General features: G+C 38.7%; 1 protein-coding gene across 16 annotated transcripts in view; it reads right to left on the reverse strand.

Annotated features, from left to right (window-relative positions):
• Positions 1–3,456: 3,456 nt before the first annotated feature.
• Positions 3,457–12,941, reverse strand: part of NRXN3 (neurexin 3) — a 1,447,961-nt gene continuing 1,438,476 nt past the window's right edge. For 12 of the 16 annotated variants that reach the window (XM_057318701.1, XM_057318699.1, XM_057318700.1 and 9 more), the window contains one exon: positions 3,457–3,829. In XM_057318701.1, coding sequence (XP_057174684.1) covers positions 3,528–3,829 — 302 coding nt within the window. In that variant the 3' untranslated portion in view covers positions 3,457–3,527. Of the gene's footprint in view, positions 4,454–12,941 lie in introns of all 16 variants that reach the window. The other 4 variants (XM_044391318.3, XM_044391317.3, XM_057318694.1 and 1 more) reach the window with 3 other exon arrangements.

Here is a 12,941-nt window from a genome sequence, read left to right on the forward strand (position 1 = left end):
TTTGCCAAGTTGTCATTAAGCTGTTTGTGTCTTCGTTTCTTCATCTTTAAGATAAGGAAAGTACTACCTACTACTTGGGGACTAAACACACTACACAGATCCAAAACATTTAACACAGTACCTGGCACATTATGGGGATTGATAAATGTTGCTTTAATTTACATAAATTATCCAAGACAGGCAGCAAAAAAGGAACTTCCCATAATTTGACATCATTGAGCCTTTCCCCCCTCCCATTCCCATGATAATTAAACAGCATGACCATTCCACTAATGAAATGCGAAGGAACCGGGTTAACTAAATTTGCTTTTCTCTCTGAAAACTGGTAACCTCTGTATGGATAGAGTACACCAGTTCAGTTAACCAACATGTCAGGATCATGGTGAGAAATGTGGGATATCGTGATGGATTATGCAATTGGCAAAGTCAGCGTTGTGCACAGGGAACCAGCACATCAAGGATGCCTGAGACATGAGAAAGGTGCCAGCTATAATGAATATTTGCAGAATTTGATAATCCAAAAATCTAGAAAGAAGCTGTTAAAATGTAAGCATTCATTTATATTTTGTCTTTGGACTTAGTAATTTAAAAAAAAAATGTTCAACATGCCAGGAAACTTGGAGAGAAGGCATCTAAAGCTTTCCAGGGCTTAAGACATTATATAAGCAAGGTTCTGGAAAACTGTTCAAAGCTTGTTGACTTGCAGCAAATACTTAAAAGTTACCAAATATTTTTAAAAAATGTATAGTATCCAATAATTCCCAGAATACAATGCTTCTGTCCTCTTACCTGTTCAGAAGTGTTTTCCCTCCTGCTTACCCTATCATAGCAATCTAAATAATAACAAACACCTGAGTTGACAGACAATAGTTGTTCAGCCCATAAATACGCCACTTTTTATAAATCTATATAAATAATTAGTCACTGGTTAGAAGATTTTATTTCACATGGTCCTAGCTTACTTGGCTTTCAATAAGATATGATGTTTAGCTCCTTTCCCAAATATTTAGAAAATAAATAAAAATGCATCATCATACAAGGTTTTGGGAAGAACATTTTATTGCTAAGCATATCCTTGAACGAAAATGCAAATATGAAATAAAAGAGAAAGGAAAAAGAAAAAGCAGTAACTTCACAACATCATAAAATAAATTCCTTAAGAGTCTGCTCGTAAAACAACAGGAATATGATAGAGGCTCACATACAGAATGCACATGTTCCCATAAGATTGTCCAAATAGAAACTTACACTAAAAGGAATATAACAAATGTATTTTTACTCAAATAAAAAAGTGTAAAGAAAGAAAGCAGGAAATCAGTTCACAAGACCTCAAGACTCCAAAAACAGCAATCTTTTACAGACATCGAGATATAATCAACTTCATATAGGTTGGGCCATTTAAGTTATCTAAAATCGTGCTTTGATATCTCTTTATAATCCTGTCTTTTTTAATGACAACAAAAAAATCCAAGACTCGTAACACATTGAAATATCAGATGATGAGGAACACCTCTTTCCATACACATTTGTAAAGGCTATCATCGTTTAGATTGCGTTTCGCCCCGTGTCTTTAAGATATTTCTCAAAAGTCAAATATTCATGCAACTTACGAAGACCAGCAAGAGTAGATTTCTAAATCTAAACAGCTGAATGGTTTTCATCTGTACAAAAGAAATTGTATACAGCCGACCCTCCAGAAGCCATACGTCATTTCTGTGTGAATATTTGTCTTGCTTTGTCTCTTGCTTTTTGCATTAGCTATGGCCACACAACCAGTTTGTTTTCCTGTACATTTGTTTCCTCTTCTCAAAAAGAAAGACAGACAACTGGAATATCAACCAAACAAACCGAAACAAACCCACAGAAAGGAAAGAACAGTTCTGAAAGCAGTATGTACATAGTGGCTAAGGAATTAGACCAGCAAAAATGTAGTAAAATATGTAAACAAAATCTGAGAAGATTGTTTATTCTCTTTGACACAGTTAACTGTGACAAAACTAAAACTCACCCTTTCTTCACATTTTAAGGTTTACTTTTTTGTTTTGTTATTTTCTTTTAAAACGACATTCTCATTCCACTTCAAAGACTTTAACAGTGTTCCTGTTGCAGTCATCCCATCAAACATACCATGATAAATATATCTGTATATATATTTATTTATATATATATTATACTATTAAATTCCTTTTTTTTGTGTGTCACAGCAGCTTTATTCATTTATTATTTATTTATTTGTTTTTAGAAAAGATGGGCGAAGGGAGATGTGAGCAAATGGAAGGACAGAGTTATCCGTAAGTGTCAGGCTACAAAATTAAACCACTATGGAAAACATCATGTTGGGGGCGGGGGGAAAAAATGTATTTTGCACTCTGTCATGCCACGTTTGGCTTGTGTGACCTTTTGTGGATCCATCACACGTTGAACTCCCCTACTGTTTTGATTCTTTAACGGACTTCTAGTATCGTCTTGTCTTTTATGATTGGCATGCATTTCAAACAGTCACAGATCCAGCCCACCCCCTCTCCACCTTCCCTAGGAAAGGCTCTGTGTTAGTTTGTGGGGCTCTCTCCTTTACCACAATTTGGCTGGGCTAATGAACAGGAACAATATTGTTAAGTAAAGCCAATAGCTCTGATAAAACCATCCCTAAACCCATCTGGCCAGGGTTTGGGTGGCAAATTCTGAAATTAGATCCTGAGGGACCAGCTTTTCAAATCGATGCTATCATCCATCATGTGGTTTTGCTATGTGTTCAGCAAAGCATCATACAGGAAACAAACAACAGATTCTAGAAATACCACAACCTGATATGTAGAGTGAACACCATGGTAGCTTTTGAGTTCATATGGCAATAGTCTCTCTTAACTTTCGTTTTCTGAGTTTTTTTGTTTGTTTTTTCTTCGTATGTCCAGTCATTCTCAAAAAATAAACAAAAACCCAAAAGCCATTTTTTTTTTCCCCTCAGATCTTGAAAAGGTACACGTACACTGGCCAAAACCAGATAAGGGTGGGTTTTTTTGTTTTTGTTTTACTTTTTTTTTCATTTTTTTTTGTTTTTGTTTTTTACATAATTAAACCAAAAGGAAAAAAAAAGAAAACATCGTTACAGTCAAGCTTCACAAACATCATTACAGACTCACTTGGAGTTATGGAACAAGTAAGCCATGGAGTCTTCTACCTTGGGTGAAAAGTCCTCAAGAGAAGGAAGCTTCCAAGTCCGCGAAAGTGGGGGAGCCAGCTGCTTGCTCCAAGAGCGCAAAGTATGTGCTTTATGATACAGCAGGGCAGAGAGAAAGTTCTGTCTCCGAGCGATGACTGAATCAAAGCAGCCACGGCTGAGCTTGATAGGTAGGTTCATGTGTGTGTGTGTCCTTTTAAAAACGGTTTTCCCCACCATAGTCGTGGTACACCCCATCTCATAGTAGTAACAGTTCTGACATCTGTGAAATCTCATTTCCAAGTATTTATAGATTTATATATAAATAATTCTGTGTCATAAATTCACGTGATTATTAGCGGTGTCGTTTTTACACATAATACTCCTTGTCCTTGTTTTTTTGTTTCTTGTGGCCGCTCTTCGAGCTCTGCTGCTTCTCCTTGATGAGCGTGCCGTTGCTCTGGGCTGAGTTGCTGATGTAGTTCCGCGTCTCGTCCACTTGATAGGACCCCTCGTCCCTGTTCCTGTACTTGTACATGGCGTACAAGAGGATCAAGATGCAGAGGGCGGCAGCAGCCACAATGCCGACGACCATCCCTGTTGTACTGCTCGACTCCCGGATCACCTCTGAGGCCCCCGGAACCCGTCTGACTCCCGGCTCCGTGGGGTTTGCTGTGGGCACATTACGGAACATGGGGGAAGTAATTAGTGGGCTCTTCAGTTTGGTGCTGTCTAGCTCATAGGCAGTGGGCAACGGAAGCAAGACTATATCAGGCTGGGGTTTGAGATCACGGTTATTCATTTTGCCAGCTGGCAATTTGGGCACCATCCCAGACGAGGAGGAAGCTGTGAAGCGGATCAGCTCAGGGGACAAAGATGTGGTAGTAGTCCTACTAGTTTCGGAGACTTTGTTAGGTCTAAAGTCCTTGGATTCCCACTTGGGCGCATGTGCTTTGTAGCCACCTTCGAAGATTGAAGTGGAAAGACTCTTATCTGTTACCAAGGAGAAGGTGGTGTAAAAATCTTCATCATCAGTAGGGGGCAGGTTAGAGTCAAAGGTTTCCCCTGAGCCATACCCAGATATCACCAAGCCATCATCATCACAACCATCGCTGCCTTGGTCCGACAAGCAAGGTAACCCCGCCTCAGAGGTCATGGACAGGGAATCTTTGGTGGTCTCAATAATGGTGAGGAGGGGGCGAAAGGTAGGGGGGAGTGTAATGGAAGGTGCACGAGTAGCAATAGGAGGGGTAGCTAAAGGGTCTTCTACAAGAAGAGGGACAACTAATTCACCTCCTGGGATTGAAAAGAAAAAGAAAAACACAATTAGTATATTTGTAGATAGACACAATCCATAGTCATTTCCAGTGACTGTATTTCATAGGTTAGGCATCAGAAATTACAATAAAATGACCTGGGTCCACACATGGATCCTTTCTTGCTGTAGCCTAACCATTCTAAACTGATTCAGAGCCCATTATATGCCTCTTGCCACCAAAATCTGAAATCCCTAGGTTGTAAAGATACTCTCAAGTAATTATTTAGATACGATTCAAGTAGGCTGTTTCCAGGATCTGCTTACGAGATAATGACATTGCATGTTACTGTTGGAAAAACTGGCTACAAGAATTTGTGTGTGTGTGTGTGTGTGTGTGTATGTGTATGTGTGGGTGTATGCACATGCTCATATGCACTCATGCATGTGATGAATCCATGAGCCCTAGCATTTCTTTATCGCCGTCTTGGGTTTCTACTTACTTGCTCCCATGAGGATGAGCATGACATATTCTCCGTGTCACAGAGCTCAAGATCAGTGAACATAAAAGATTGTCTTTAGTAGCTTAAGCTACTGTCTTTAACATTTATCAAGTTCAGTCTTCATTTACTGTATGCTAAGTGAGGGGAACTAGGAGAGGTTAAAAATGTTCATCTAACAAACCCTTTTTGACTATGCTTTTCCAGAAATTCACCTATTAAATGACAACTTGCCTTGCACTGATCTCATACTATGTTTATGCATTGCTTTTATGCTATGGGCAATATATGCTGAGCTGGATACTAAATTTAAAAAATCCCCAGACTAGATATCCATGCTTTGAGGAAAACTCAGAGTCAGAAATGTAGAGATAGCAAAGTGAGTTTTTAAAATCAACAATTCTTGGAGCACCTGGGTGGCTCCATCAGTTAAGCATCTGGCTTTGGCTCCGGTTATGATCTCAGGGTCCTGAGATCAAGCCCCCTGTCAGGCTCCCTGCTCAGCTAGCCTCCCCCTCTGCCGCTCCGTGTTCTGTCTCTCTCTCAAGTAGATAAATAAAATCATAAGAAGATTAAAATCAGTGATTCTTACCTAGAGTGGGAAAAATAAATTGGTTTGCCCACAGACCCTAGTTATTGCACTTATAAACATGTGGACGAGGTCAGGAAAAGTTCAGAGTAGTTCAGTAAATCGTAGTGCCTTGCAAATCATGGGTACCACAGACATTCCCTGGTGGATGTTACTCACCTAATTGTAGGGCCACGGTTATTACTCACATGCGTAAGCAAGATAATCAAGGTCTCTTCTGTGTCTCTTTACAATAGTTATTTTTCAAACAGAGAATCTCCAGAAGTCACTGTTCATATCTCCTCATTGAATTTACTCCAAAAATGTATTCCAGCTGTTTTAAAAAAATCCTCTAGCAGGGACGGCATGATGTTTCCCGGTCCCAGTTAGTCAGACAGTTGAGTTGCTAATATGATACTGTTTCTGAGCTGGGTCGTTAAGCACTGAGCCAGGTGTGACGTTCTTGTCTGTTCTGCCCCCACAGTAACTGCCCTGATGGTGTTTGAACATCTGTCAGATGTGACTCTTGCTGAGGTGCCCCTTATTGGTGGCAGAGTTCTAGGTGGACAAGCCTTTGAGCTTACACAGTCTTTCCAGATTCTTCCTACGAAGACTGACTCACAAATGAGAACTCTTCTGCTCTGCTTCCCATACCTTACAACTTTAAAAACATTTCCTGTGCCTCCTTTGGAACTGGTGCAGCTGAACTGCCCAGATCGCAGCTGTGCTAAGAGAAGGGCCTCGCGAGAGGAAGGCTGTTGCATACCTTCGAAGGACCTGGGAGAACCCTTTGTGCCCAGGTCAGAAGCTTTACTCCAGAATTAGCCAGTAACATTGTGTTAAGCAGACAGAAACGGAGTTGGGGAGGGTGGCAATAATGTTTATCAGGTGTATCATTGGGAAGGTAACATACGGTCCGTCATGTCTGTCCTACCTGATAATGTTACCACATGTAGGGAAAGATGTGAACCTTCCTGAGCATTTCAAGATGATATTTTGGGCTATGCAATAACCCCAAGCTTCTCTTCTAGTGCTCAAGAGTTTCAAACTATTGAGTGAAACGATCTTTGCAGATTTGTCAAAGCTTCAGACTTGTTTTACTGGACCAGTGTGACTTTTTTTTTTTTTAATTTTTTGACATTGTGAATATATATAATTCATATATCTTGCAACATATTTAATGCACAATTTACAACTTTTGCTAGTTTTTATAACTGGGATTTGGAGCACAGTTCCCTAAAGGTAAGCCAGTCCTAAAACTAACCCTGAATTTACTTTTCTCCTTATTCTTCTGGGGACGGAGGGGGTGGCCAAGTGTTCATATTTAAGGTGACCTGTGGAAAAAGGCCGTGTTTAAGGACAAAAAGGGCGACGAGAGAAGAGAAGGCCCATGCCGTGTTTGAAGGTTCCCTAGAGATTACTAGGGATGATTTTACTTTCCTTCAGAGAACAAGGCAGGATTTTTTTTTTTTTTTTTAACCCGTGTCACCTAGAATAAAGGTTTAGCTTGTGCGTTGCTTTCTGGCACAAATACTGAGAGTCCTCTGTTCCTTAGGACAATGATAAAAATCTGCTCCATGTATATTAAGCAGAGAGGAAACTGGGATAAAGGACAAGGAATAACCAATCTGCTAAAAGGCAAAAGCCTGGTACAGAACACTTCAATATAAAGGCAAATCGTTAAATAGGGTGCTGGTGTCCCTTTAAGTGAGATGAAGATCACTGCCTTCATGATTACAGAGCGGCATTCATTTGCAATTTTAGTGTACCATCTGTGACACCCAACTGGAGTCTTAAATTTGCCCCCCCTTTTTTTCAATCCTAGCTAAAGCTTCTGCAGTGCCTTTGTTGTAAAAAGTCTACAAAAATCCACAGACTGTTCACTCTGCAGTTGAATTGCCCCCCCCCCCTTTCCTTTGCTGTTCACTTCCCAATTCAGCATCTCTTAATCTCTCTTGGATTAAAAAAAAAATGAGTAGAAACCATCATTTTCATAATGAAGTGGAGTGTCCTAAAGCTTGCCAATTTATAAAGAGCTTCTAAAAGGTTGGTGAGCCCCTAAGTGACATCATAAGAACTTATTTCAAAACTAAAATGATGGGTATGCTATTTCGGAGTTTAAATAAAAGAATCTGTCCAAATTACTAATCTTCAGTTTTCTTTGCCATTTTTGTTATTAATCCTGGCAGCAGTGATTTAAAAAAAAAAGATAAATGATGCCCCATCAGGGAAAAGTGAGCCCCAATTCTGGTGGTAGGTTCATCAACGAAAAAGGAGAAAAGCTTTCATAATCCACCCCCTTTTCCTGGCATCTTAAGACTTTGAAGAATGTCTTCAGTCTAAAAGGAAGTCAACTGGGCTGTGGGAATTGTTACGAATGGGAATTACAGTAAAAATGAGATGGAAAATTCTAGAGAACTATAAATGTGCAAGCTGCCTGGGACAGATGTGTGAGTTGGTGTCTATAATCAATTTTAATGTCAAATTCCATCTTTAAGAGTTAGGACGATTATAGTATCCTGGGGAGTCCAAGGGCACACATCCTTTGAGATGAGGGATACATTTCTCCCATGATTAAATCCTTAAGAGAAATAATTGTAAAAAGTTATTTAAGATTTTATGTTTATTTGTTTTAATCCAAAGTGATTATCCTCAGAAATGCTGGAGCAGCTGTTGATACCTTTTTTCAATGCCCAAAGACTATGGAGTCAGGGGTCTACCAGATGCCTGTGCTTGTAAAAGTATTCACAGAAGCAACAAGCCTAAAATCATAGGGGGTTACAGGCAGAAACCCTGCAGGCCATCAACACCCTAATTTCCTACTCTATCCCCAGAATTTTTCTTTGGCTTGGAATAAGAACTATCTTTATTCCTTAACGTTAGCATTTAAAATCAGGAATATATACCCCTTTTTGACAGGGTTGTGCTTTTCTTTAAACTAGAGAGATCACTAGGGATATAAAAGGTCTATTTTAGCCCTGAAGGCTGCCCTGCTTTTTTGCTTTATGAGTGTATTTATAGATATATAATTCATGTGTCTAGGACTGATATCCAGCAAAAGGGGCTCTCTGCCATCGAAAAAGACAGTGTATTAAAAATTTAATAGAACTCTTCTGAACTGTGAGAATGTTGCAGGTGATGGTGAATGCAGTAGGTCATCTGAAAAAAACAAGAGCAGCACGAAATTTCAATGTGGCTCCAACCTTTGCCTCTCTGGAGATATTTGAGTCTAAGAAGTCACAAAAATACCAAACAATGACACCAAAGAGCCAGACTGAGAGGGGACACCATGTTCCAGTTCCTTGAATTTCTTTTATGTCTATTTAGGTTCTTTGAGAAATTCATGTAATATGGAAAAATCATCACCCCCCCCCCAAATTGGTTGCTGAATGATACTCATTTAGTTATTTGGTGCCAAAGCAGTGTGTACGTGTGGCACATAAATATCCCAAAGCTTGCAATTCCTGTCCACCTTTAGAGAAAATAGCCATGGACAAACATGGCAAGGACCTGGGAAGAAGACTCCAGAAAAACTCAAGGGTCTCAAAGGGGCTTCCCTTACATTTTAATAAGATGAGAATCTCTAAGTAGGACATTATCCCCCTAGTTTGTCTGAAAGGATTTGATTCTGAAAGGCTACAGATTCTATTTTCCAGTACATGCCCAGGTAAGATGAGACGAGGCCCCTGGATATCCTTCAACATTGTCAAATAAGGACTGTCAAGTGGAGTTTTTCATTTGCCTGTTGACTAAGAGCTTTGTCCCTGGAGTCATACTCAGGTTAGCATCACAGTTCTGTGGCTTACTAGACATGAGTTTGGTGAAAGTTCTTAAACTCTCTGAAAAGTGGAAGTAATAACACCGCCAGTATGAATAATAATAATGCATGTTAATATTAATTATAATGCATATTAAGTATTTAGCACAGAACCCACTGTTACCCAAAATGCTAGTTACTGGCATTCTACTAACATTTTGGGGCCTGTAAACACTGAAACCATTGATGACATTCTTCTGACCATTTTTTTGTTTTGTTTTAATAGCCTCATGCAAAGGTACAAGTATAATAATATAGGATCTAGATTATTGAGGCTATTTTATTTATTGAGGCTATTTTATTTTTTAATTTTTTTAATTGAGGCTATTTTACACGCAGATTTGAATTCAACGAGCTTGTATTAAAAAAAAAACGATTAACCTTTTATTAAGTTGACCTATGGATAGCTTCCTCAACAAAAATAAATTCTATTAGACAAAATTAACACCCCATTTAGGAAGTTCTTGGTTTTAAACCCAAAATATCATCCAGCACATGAAACAGTATAAAATTGTCTGAACTGAGAAAAAGCCCATTCATTAAATAAAGCTACAGGGTTGGAAACATATCTGTTAACCCCCACACGGTCTGATATTTCTTGAATAGTTTCTGATAACACAGTACCTGAAATTAAAGTGAAACAAGTAACCTCTTTATTTAAAAACTGTATAGCACTTCTTTCTGATCTTATGTTCCCAAAATGCATAAGGCAACATTAATCCAAATACCTTTAAGGTCAAGGGGATATTCTTACCCCTAAGGTCGCACAAAATGGCAGCACCTACCTACCTGGAAGAGTTCCTAAATAAAACTTTAGATGTGAAAATCATCATGTTTCTTCTTGGAAGAATCCTTTTAAAGTTTACCTGATTAAATCCAGGAGAGAAATAGCAACTATTAATAAAAAGGGAAAAGGGGGGAGCAGAGAGAGATGGAGAGAAAGGGAGGGAGGGGGGAGAGGGAGGGCAAGGGAGAGAGGCAGAGATGGAGGGAGGGAGGGAGAGGAAGGAGGGAGAGGGAGAGAGAGTCAGGGAGGGAGGCAGGGAGAGAGAGGTGAGGGGGTAGAGAATTGAGTACCTTCTGTGAATATGTGTGTGCTTTCACCAGTAGTTAGTTCTGTACATTGGAAGGCATCATTACAGCACGATACTCTATACACCTGGGATTCTCGATGCCTTCGTTCTCAGTAAAATTGATTCTGTAGTCTGTAGTGATCCTGGTGGTATAATCCTGGACAACCAAACTCTACCATAGTCACTTGAGAGTATCTTAATTTCCCTTTGCTGAAGGAAAATACAATAAAGGACTGATTCCCCTAAATGCTTTCTAAGGGGTTAAATGAAGATGTATTACCACTGATAATACTTAGAGTTAACTCATTTTCTTCTGGGGGTCCAGGCCTCCCATAGGCTGTAACTAATTTAATATCCTACTGTAAAGCCTACCATTACTTTCAAGACCTTAAAGTTGGTTCAGGCAAAGAGGCTAGGCGTCCTTTGGGTGGTAAGAACAACTCACCCACCCCCTTCTACCAACAGCAGAGTGCACATTGATCATTAGAAGCAATTCAGCACAGAACAGAACAGTGAAAATCAAGCAAAGAGACACAAATGAAATAAAATACTTAATACTGTCTTCAAATCATATAGTAGAAAATAAAACCAACGTCAGGGCCAAAGTAAGCTAGAGGAAAGGAGAGCAAATAACATCGACAAGGCATTCACAGTATAATGACAGGGAAAAAAAAAAAAAGCCAAAGCAAATAAAAAAATAGAGGCTGTTTTTGGAAAACAAAGAAATAAATCATTTCCATAAAATAACTTAAGTGAAAAAAAGCATACCGTATTAATTTATAGTCAACTTACATCAACAAATTGCCCGCATGTTTTTTGGCATGAAAGAAAAATTTACAAAAGAAAGTTGTGTAAGAATGCTCTTGGACAAATAGAATTGCCACATTCTTGTAACTTGCTTTTTTGTTGTCATTTCTTAAAAAACTTTTGAGCAAAATGTCTAATTTTTCAAATATAATAATTTACAACAGAGGATGATACAGGGAGGCAACAACACATACATCCACACCACATAACAGGAAAAGAAAAAAAAATCTGCACTTTAACAGAGTTTTACTTCGAGGGGCTTGGGAGGGCATCGATTTTGAATTTGAAATAATTCCGATTGCGAGGATTTAAAAAATCTAAAAAAAAAAAAACCTGTTTACTTTTATAATTTACCTTTAAAAAAAAATCTATGAATCTGGAGGGTTTTGAATGAACTTCTGCACTGATAGAGGTTCTCAGATATATATTTAATTTTTAAATATTTTTGTCGTCTTGACAAGTTTTAGATTTCTTTAAGGGGATGGATGACAGCACATAAATTTGAACAATGCTAAAGAAAGGGGGGTATGGGAAGGAAAGATGCAGAGAGGGGAGGGTCATATTTATGAGTGTACTACACAAGAGATGAAGAGGATGGGGGTGAATGTGTAAGTGAGTCGCCATGTCCATGTAAGGGCAGCCCGGAGTGATCTAGCTGCATTAGAGCTTCTGGCTGTAAGGAAGGGATGGGCAATATACAAAAACAAATGAGCCTACACATGCCCATCTACAGAAATAAAGAACAGAACTCTAACACAATCTCACACACCCTAAGCTGCAACTTCTTCAACATGCAATTAACTCCAAAAATCATTACAGTTTCATTAAAGAGTTCCAAATTATAAACACAGTTAAACTTTTTTCCTACTAAAAGTAGCCAAAATACATAAAATAATAATACTAATGATCAAAATATTAAAAGCAAAAACAAGGAGACTAGATTTATGCATTCAAGTTGAACAACTTCACCGGCAGCCACACAGCCCCATCTAGAGTTCGGGGAGGGGGGCAGAGACTTGCAGGGCTGATGGAAAGGCAAGCCTGTATAGGGAGCCCACTTGCTGGGTTACTAATCACTTCCCTAGAGAGAAATGGTTCTGTCTGAATGATGTCATCCATCTTCCCCCTGCCACCCGTGGTGCATGGGGTTCCCAGAGAGAAGGTGCTAATTCCAGAGATGGGGATGTGAGATTCTGCAGCTGAAGTTGTTCCACATTTAAAGAGGGAGTGGGGAAAAATTGCAGAAAACAATTCATAACTTTTTTCTCATAATTTTGGATAAAACCAAATCTAAAGTTAAAGATCTAGCAATTAAAAGAAACATATTGATATATATATATAGATAGATAGATATAATACAAAAAGCACTGAATTCCCAAACAAAAAGGGAGAAAAGGACAAAAAAAATTTTTTTAAAGAAAAAAGTATTTCACACACTTTCAGAGATGAACAACCAGATGCACACGCTGAGGAGGCACAGACAGAACGGTCGGGGACACTTTTCTTTTTTTGCTTTATGTTTTCTGGTTTGTTGATTCCCCTTTTGGTGATAGCCAAAATTACAAAGCAAATTTTGTATTTTCTTTAAAAAGAAATTTTACATTTTCTTAAAAAAATTTTTTTTTTTTTGGTTTTGCTTCTTTAAAAAAAATAAAAAGGGCGTGCAGTCTGGATGTACGTCATAAGGAGACATTTGAGAGAAGAAAGTGGCTAAGACTGACAAATGGGTAATTTTCTATTATCCTTTAACTGTAGGAATGGTAA

This window comes from Ursus arctos, unplaced genomic scaffold, assembly GCF_023065955.2.
Source record: "Ursus arctos isolate Adak ecotype North America unplaced genomic scaffold, UrsArc2.0 scaffold_25, whole genome shotgun sequence".
Taxonomy (NCBI): Eukaryota; Metazoa; Chordata; class Mammalia; order Carnivora; family Ursidae; genus Ursus; species Ursus arctos.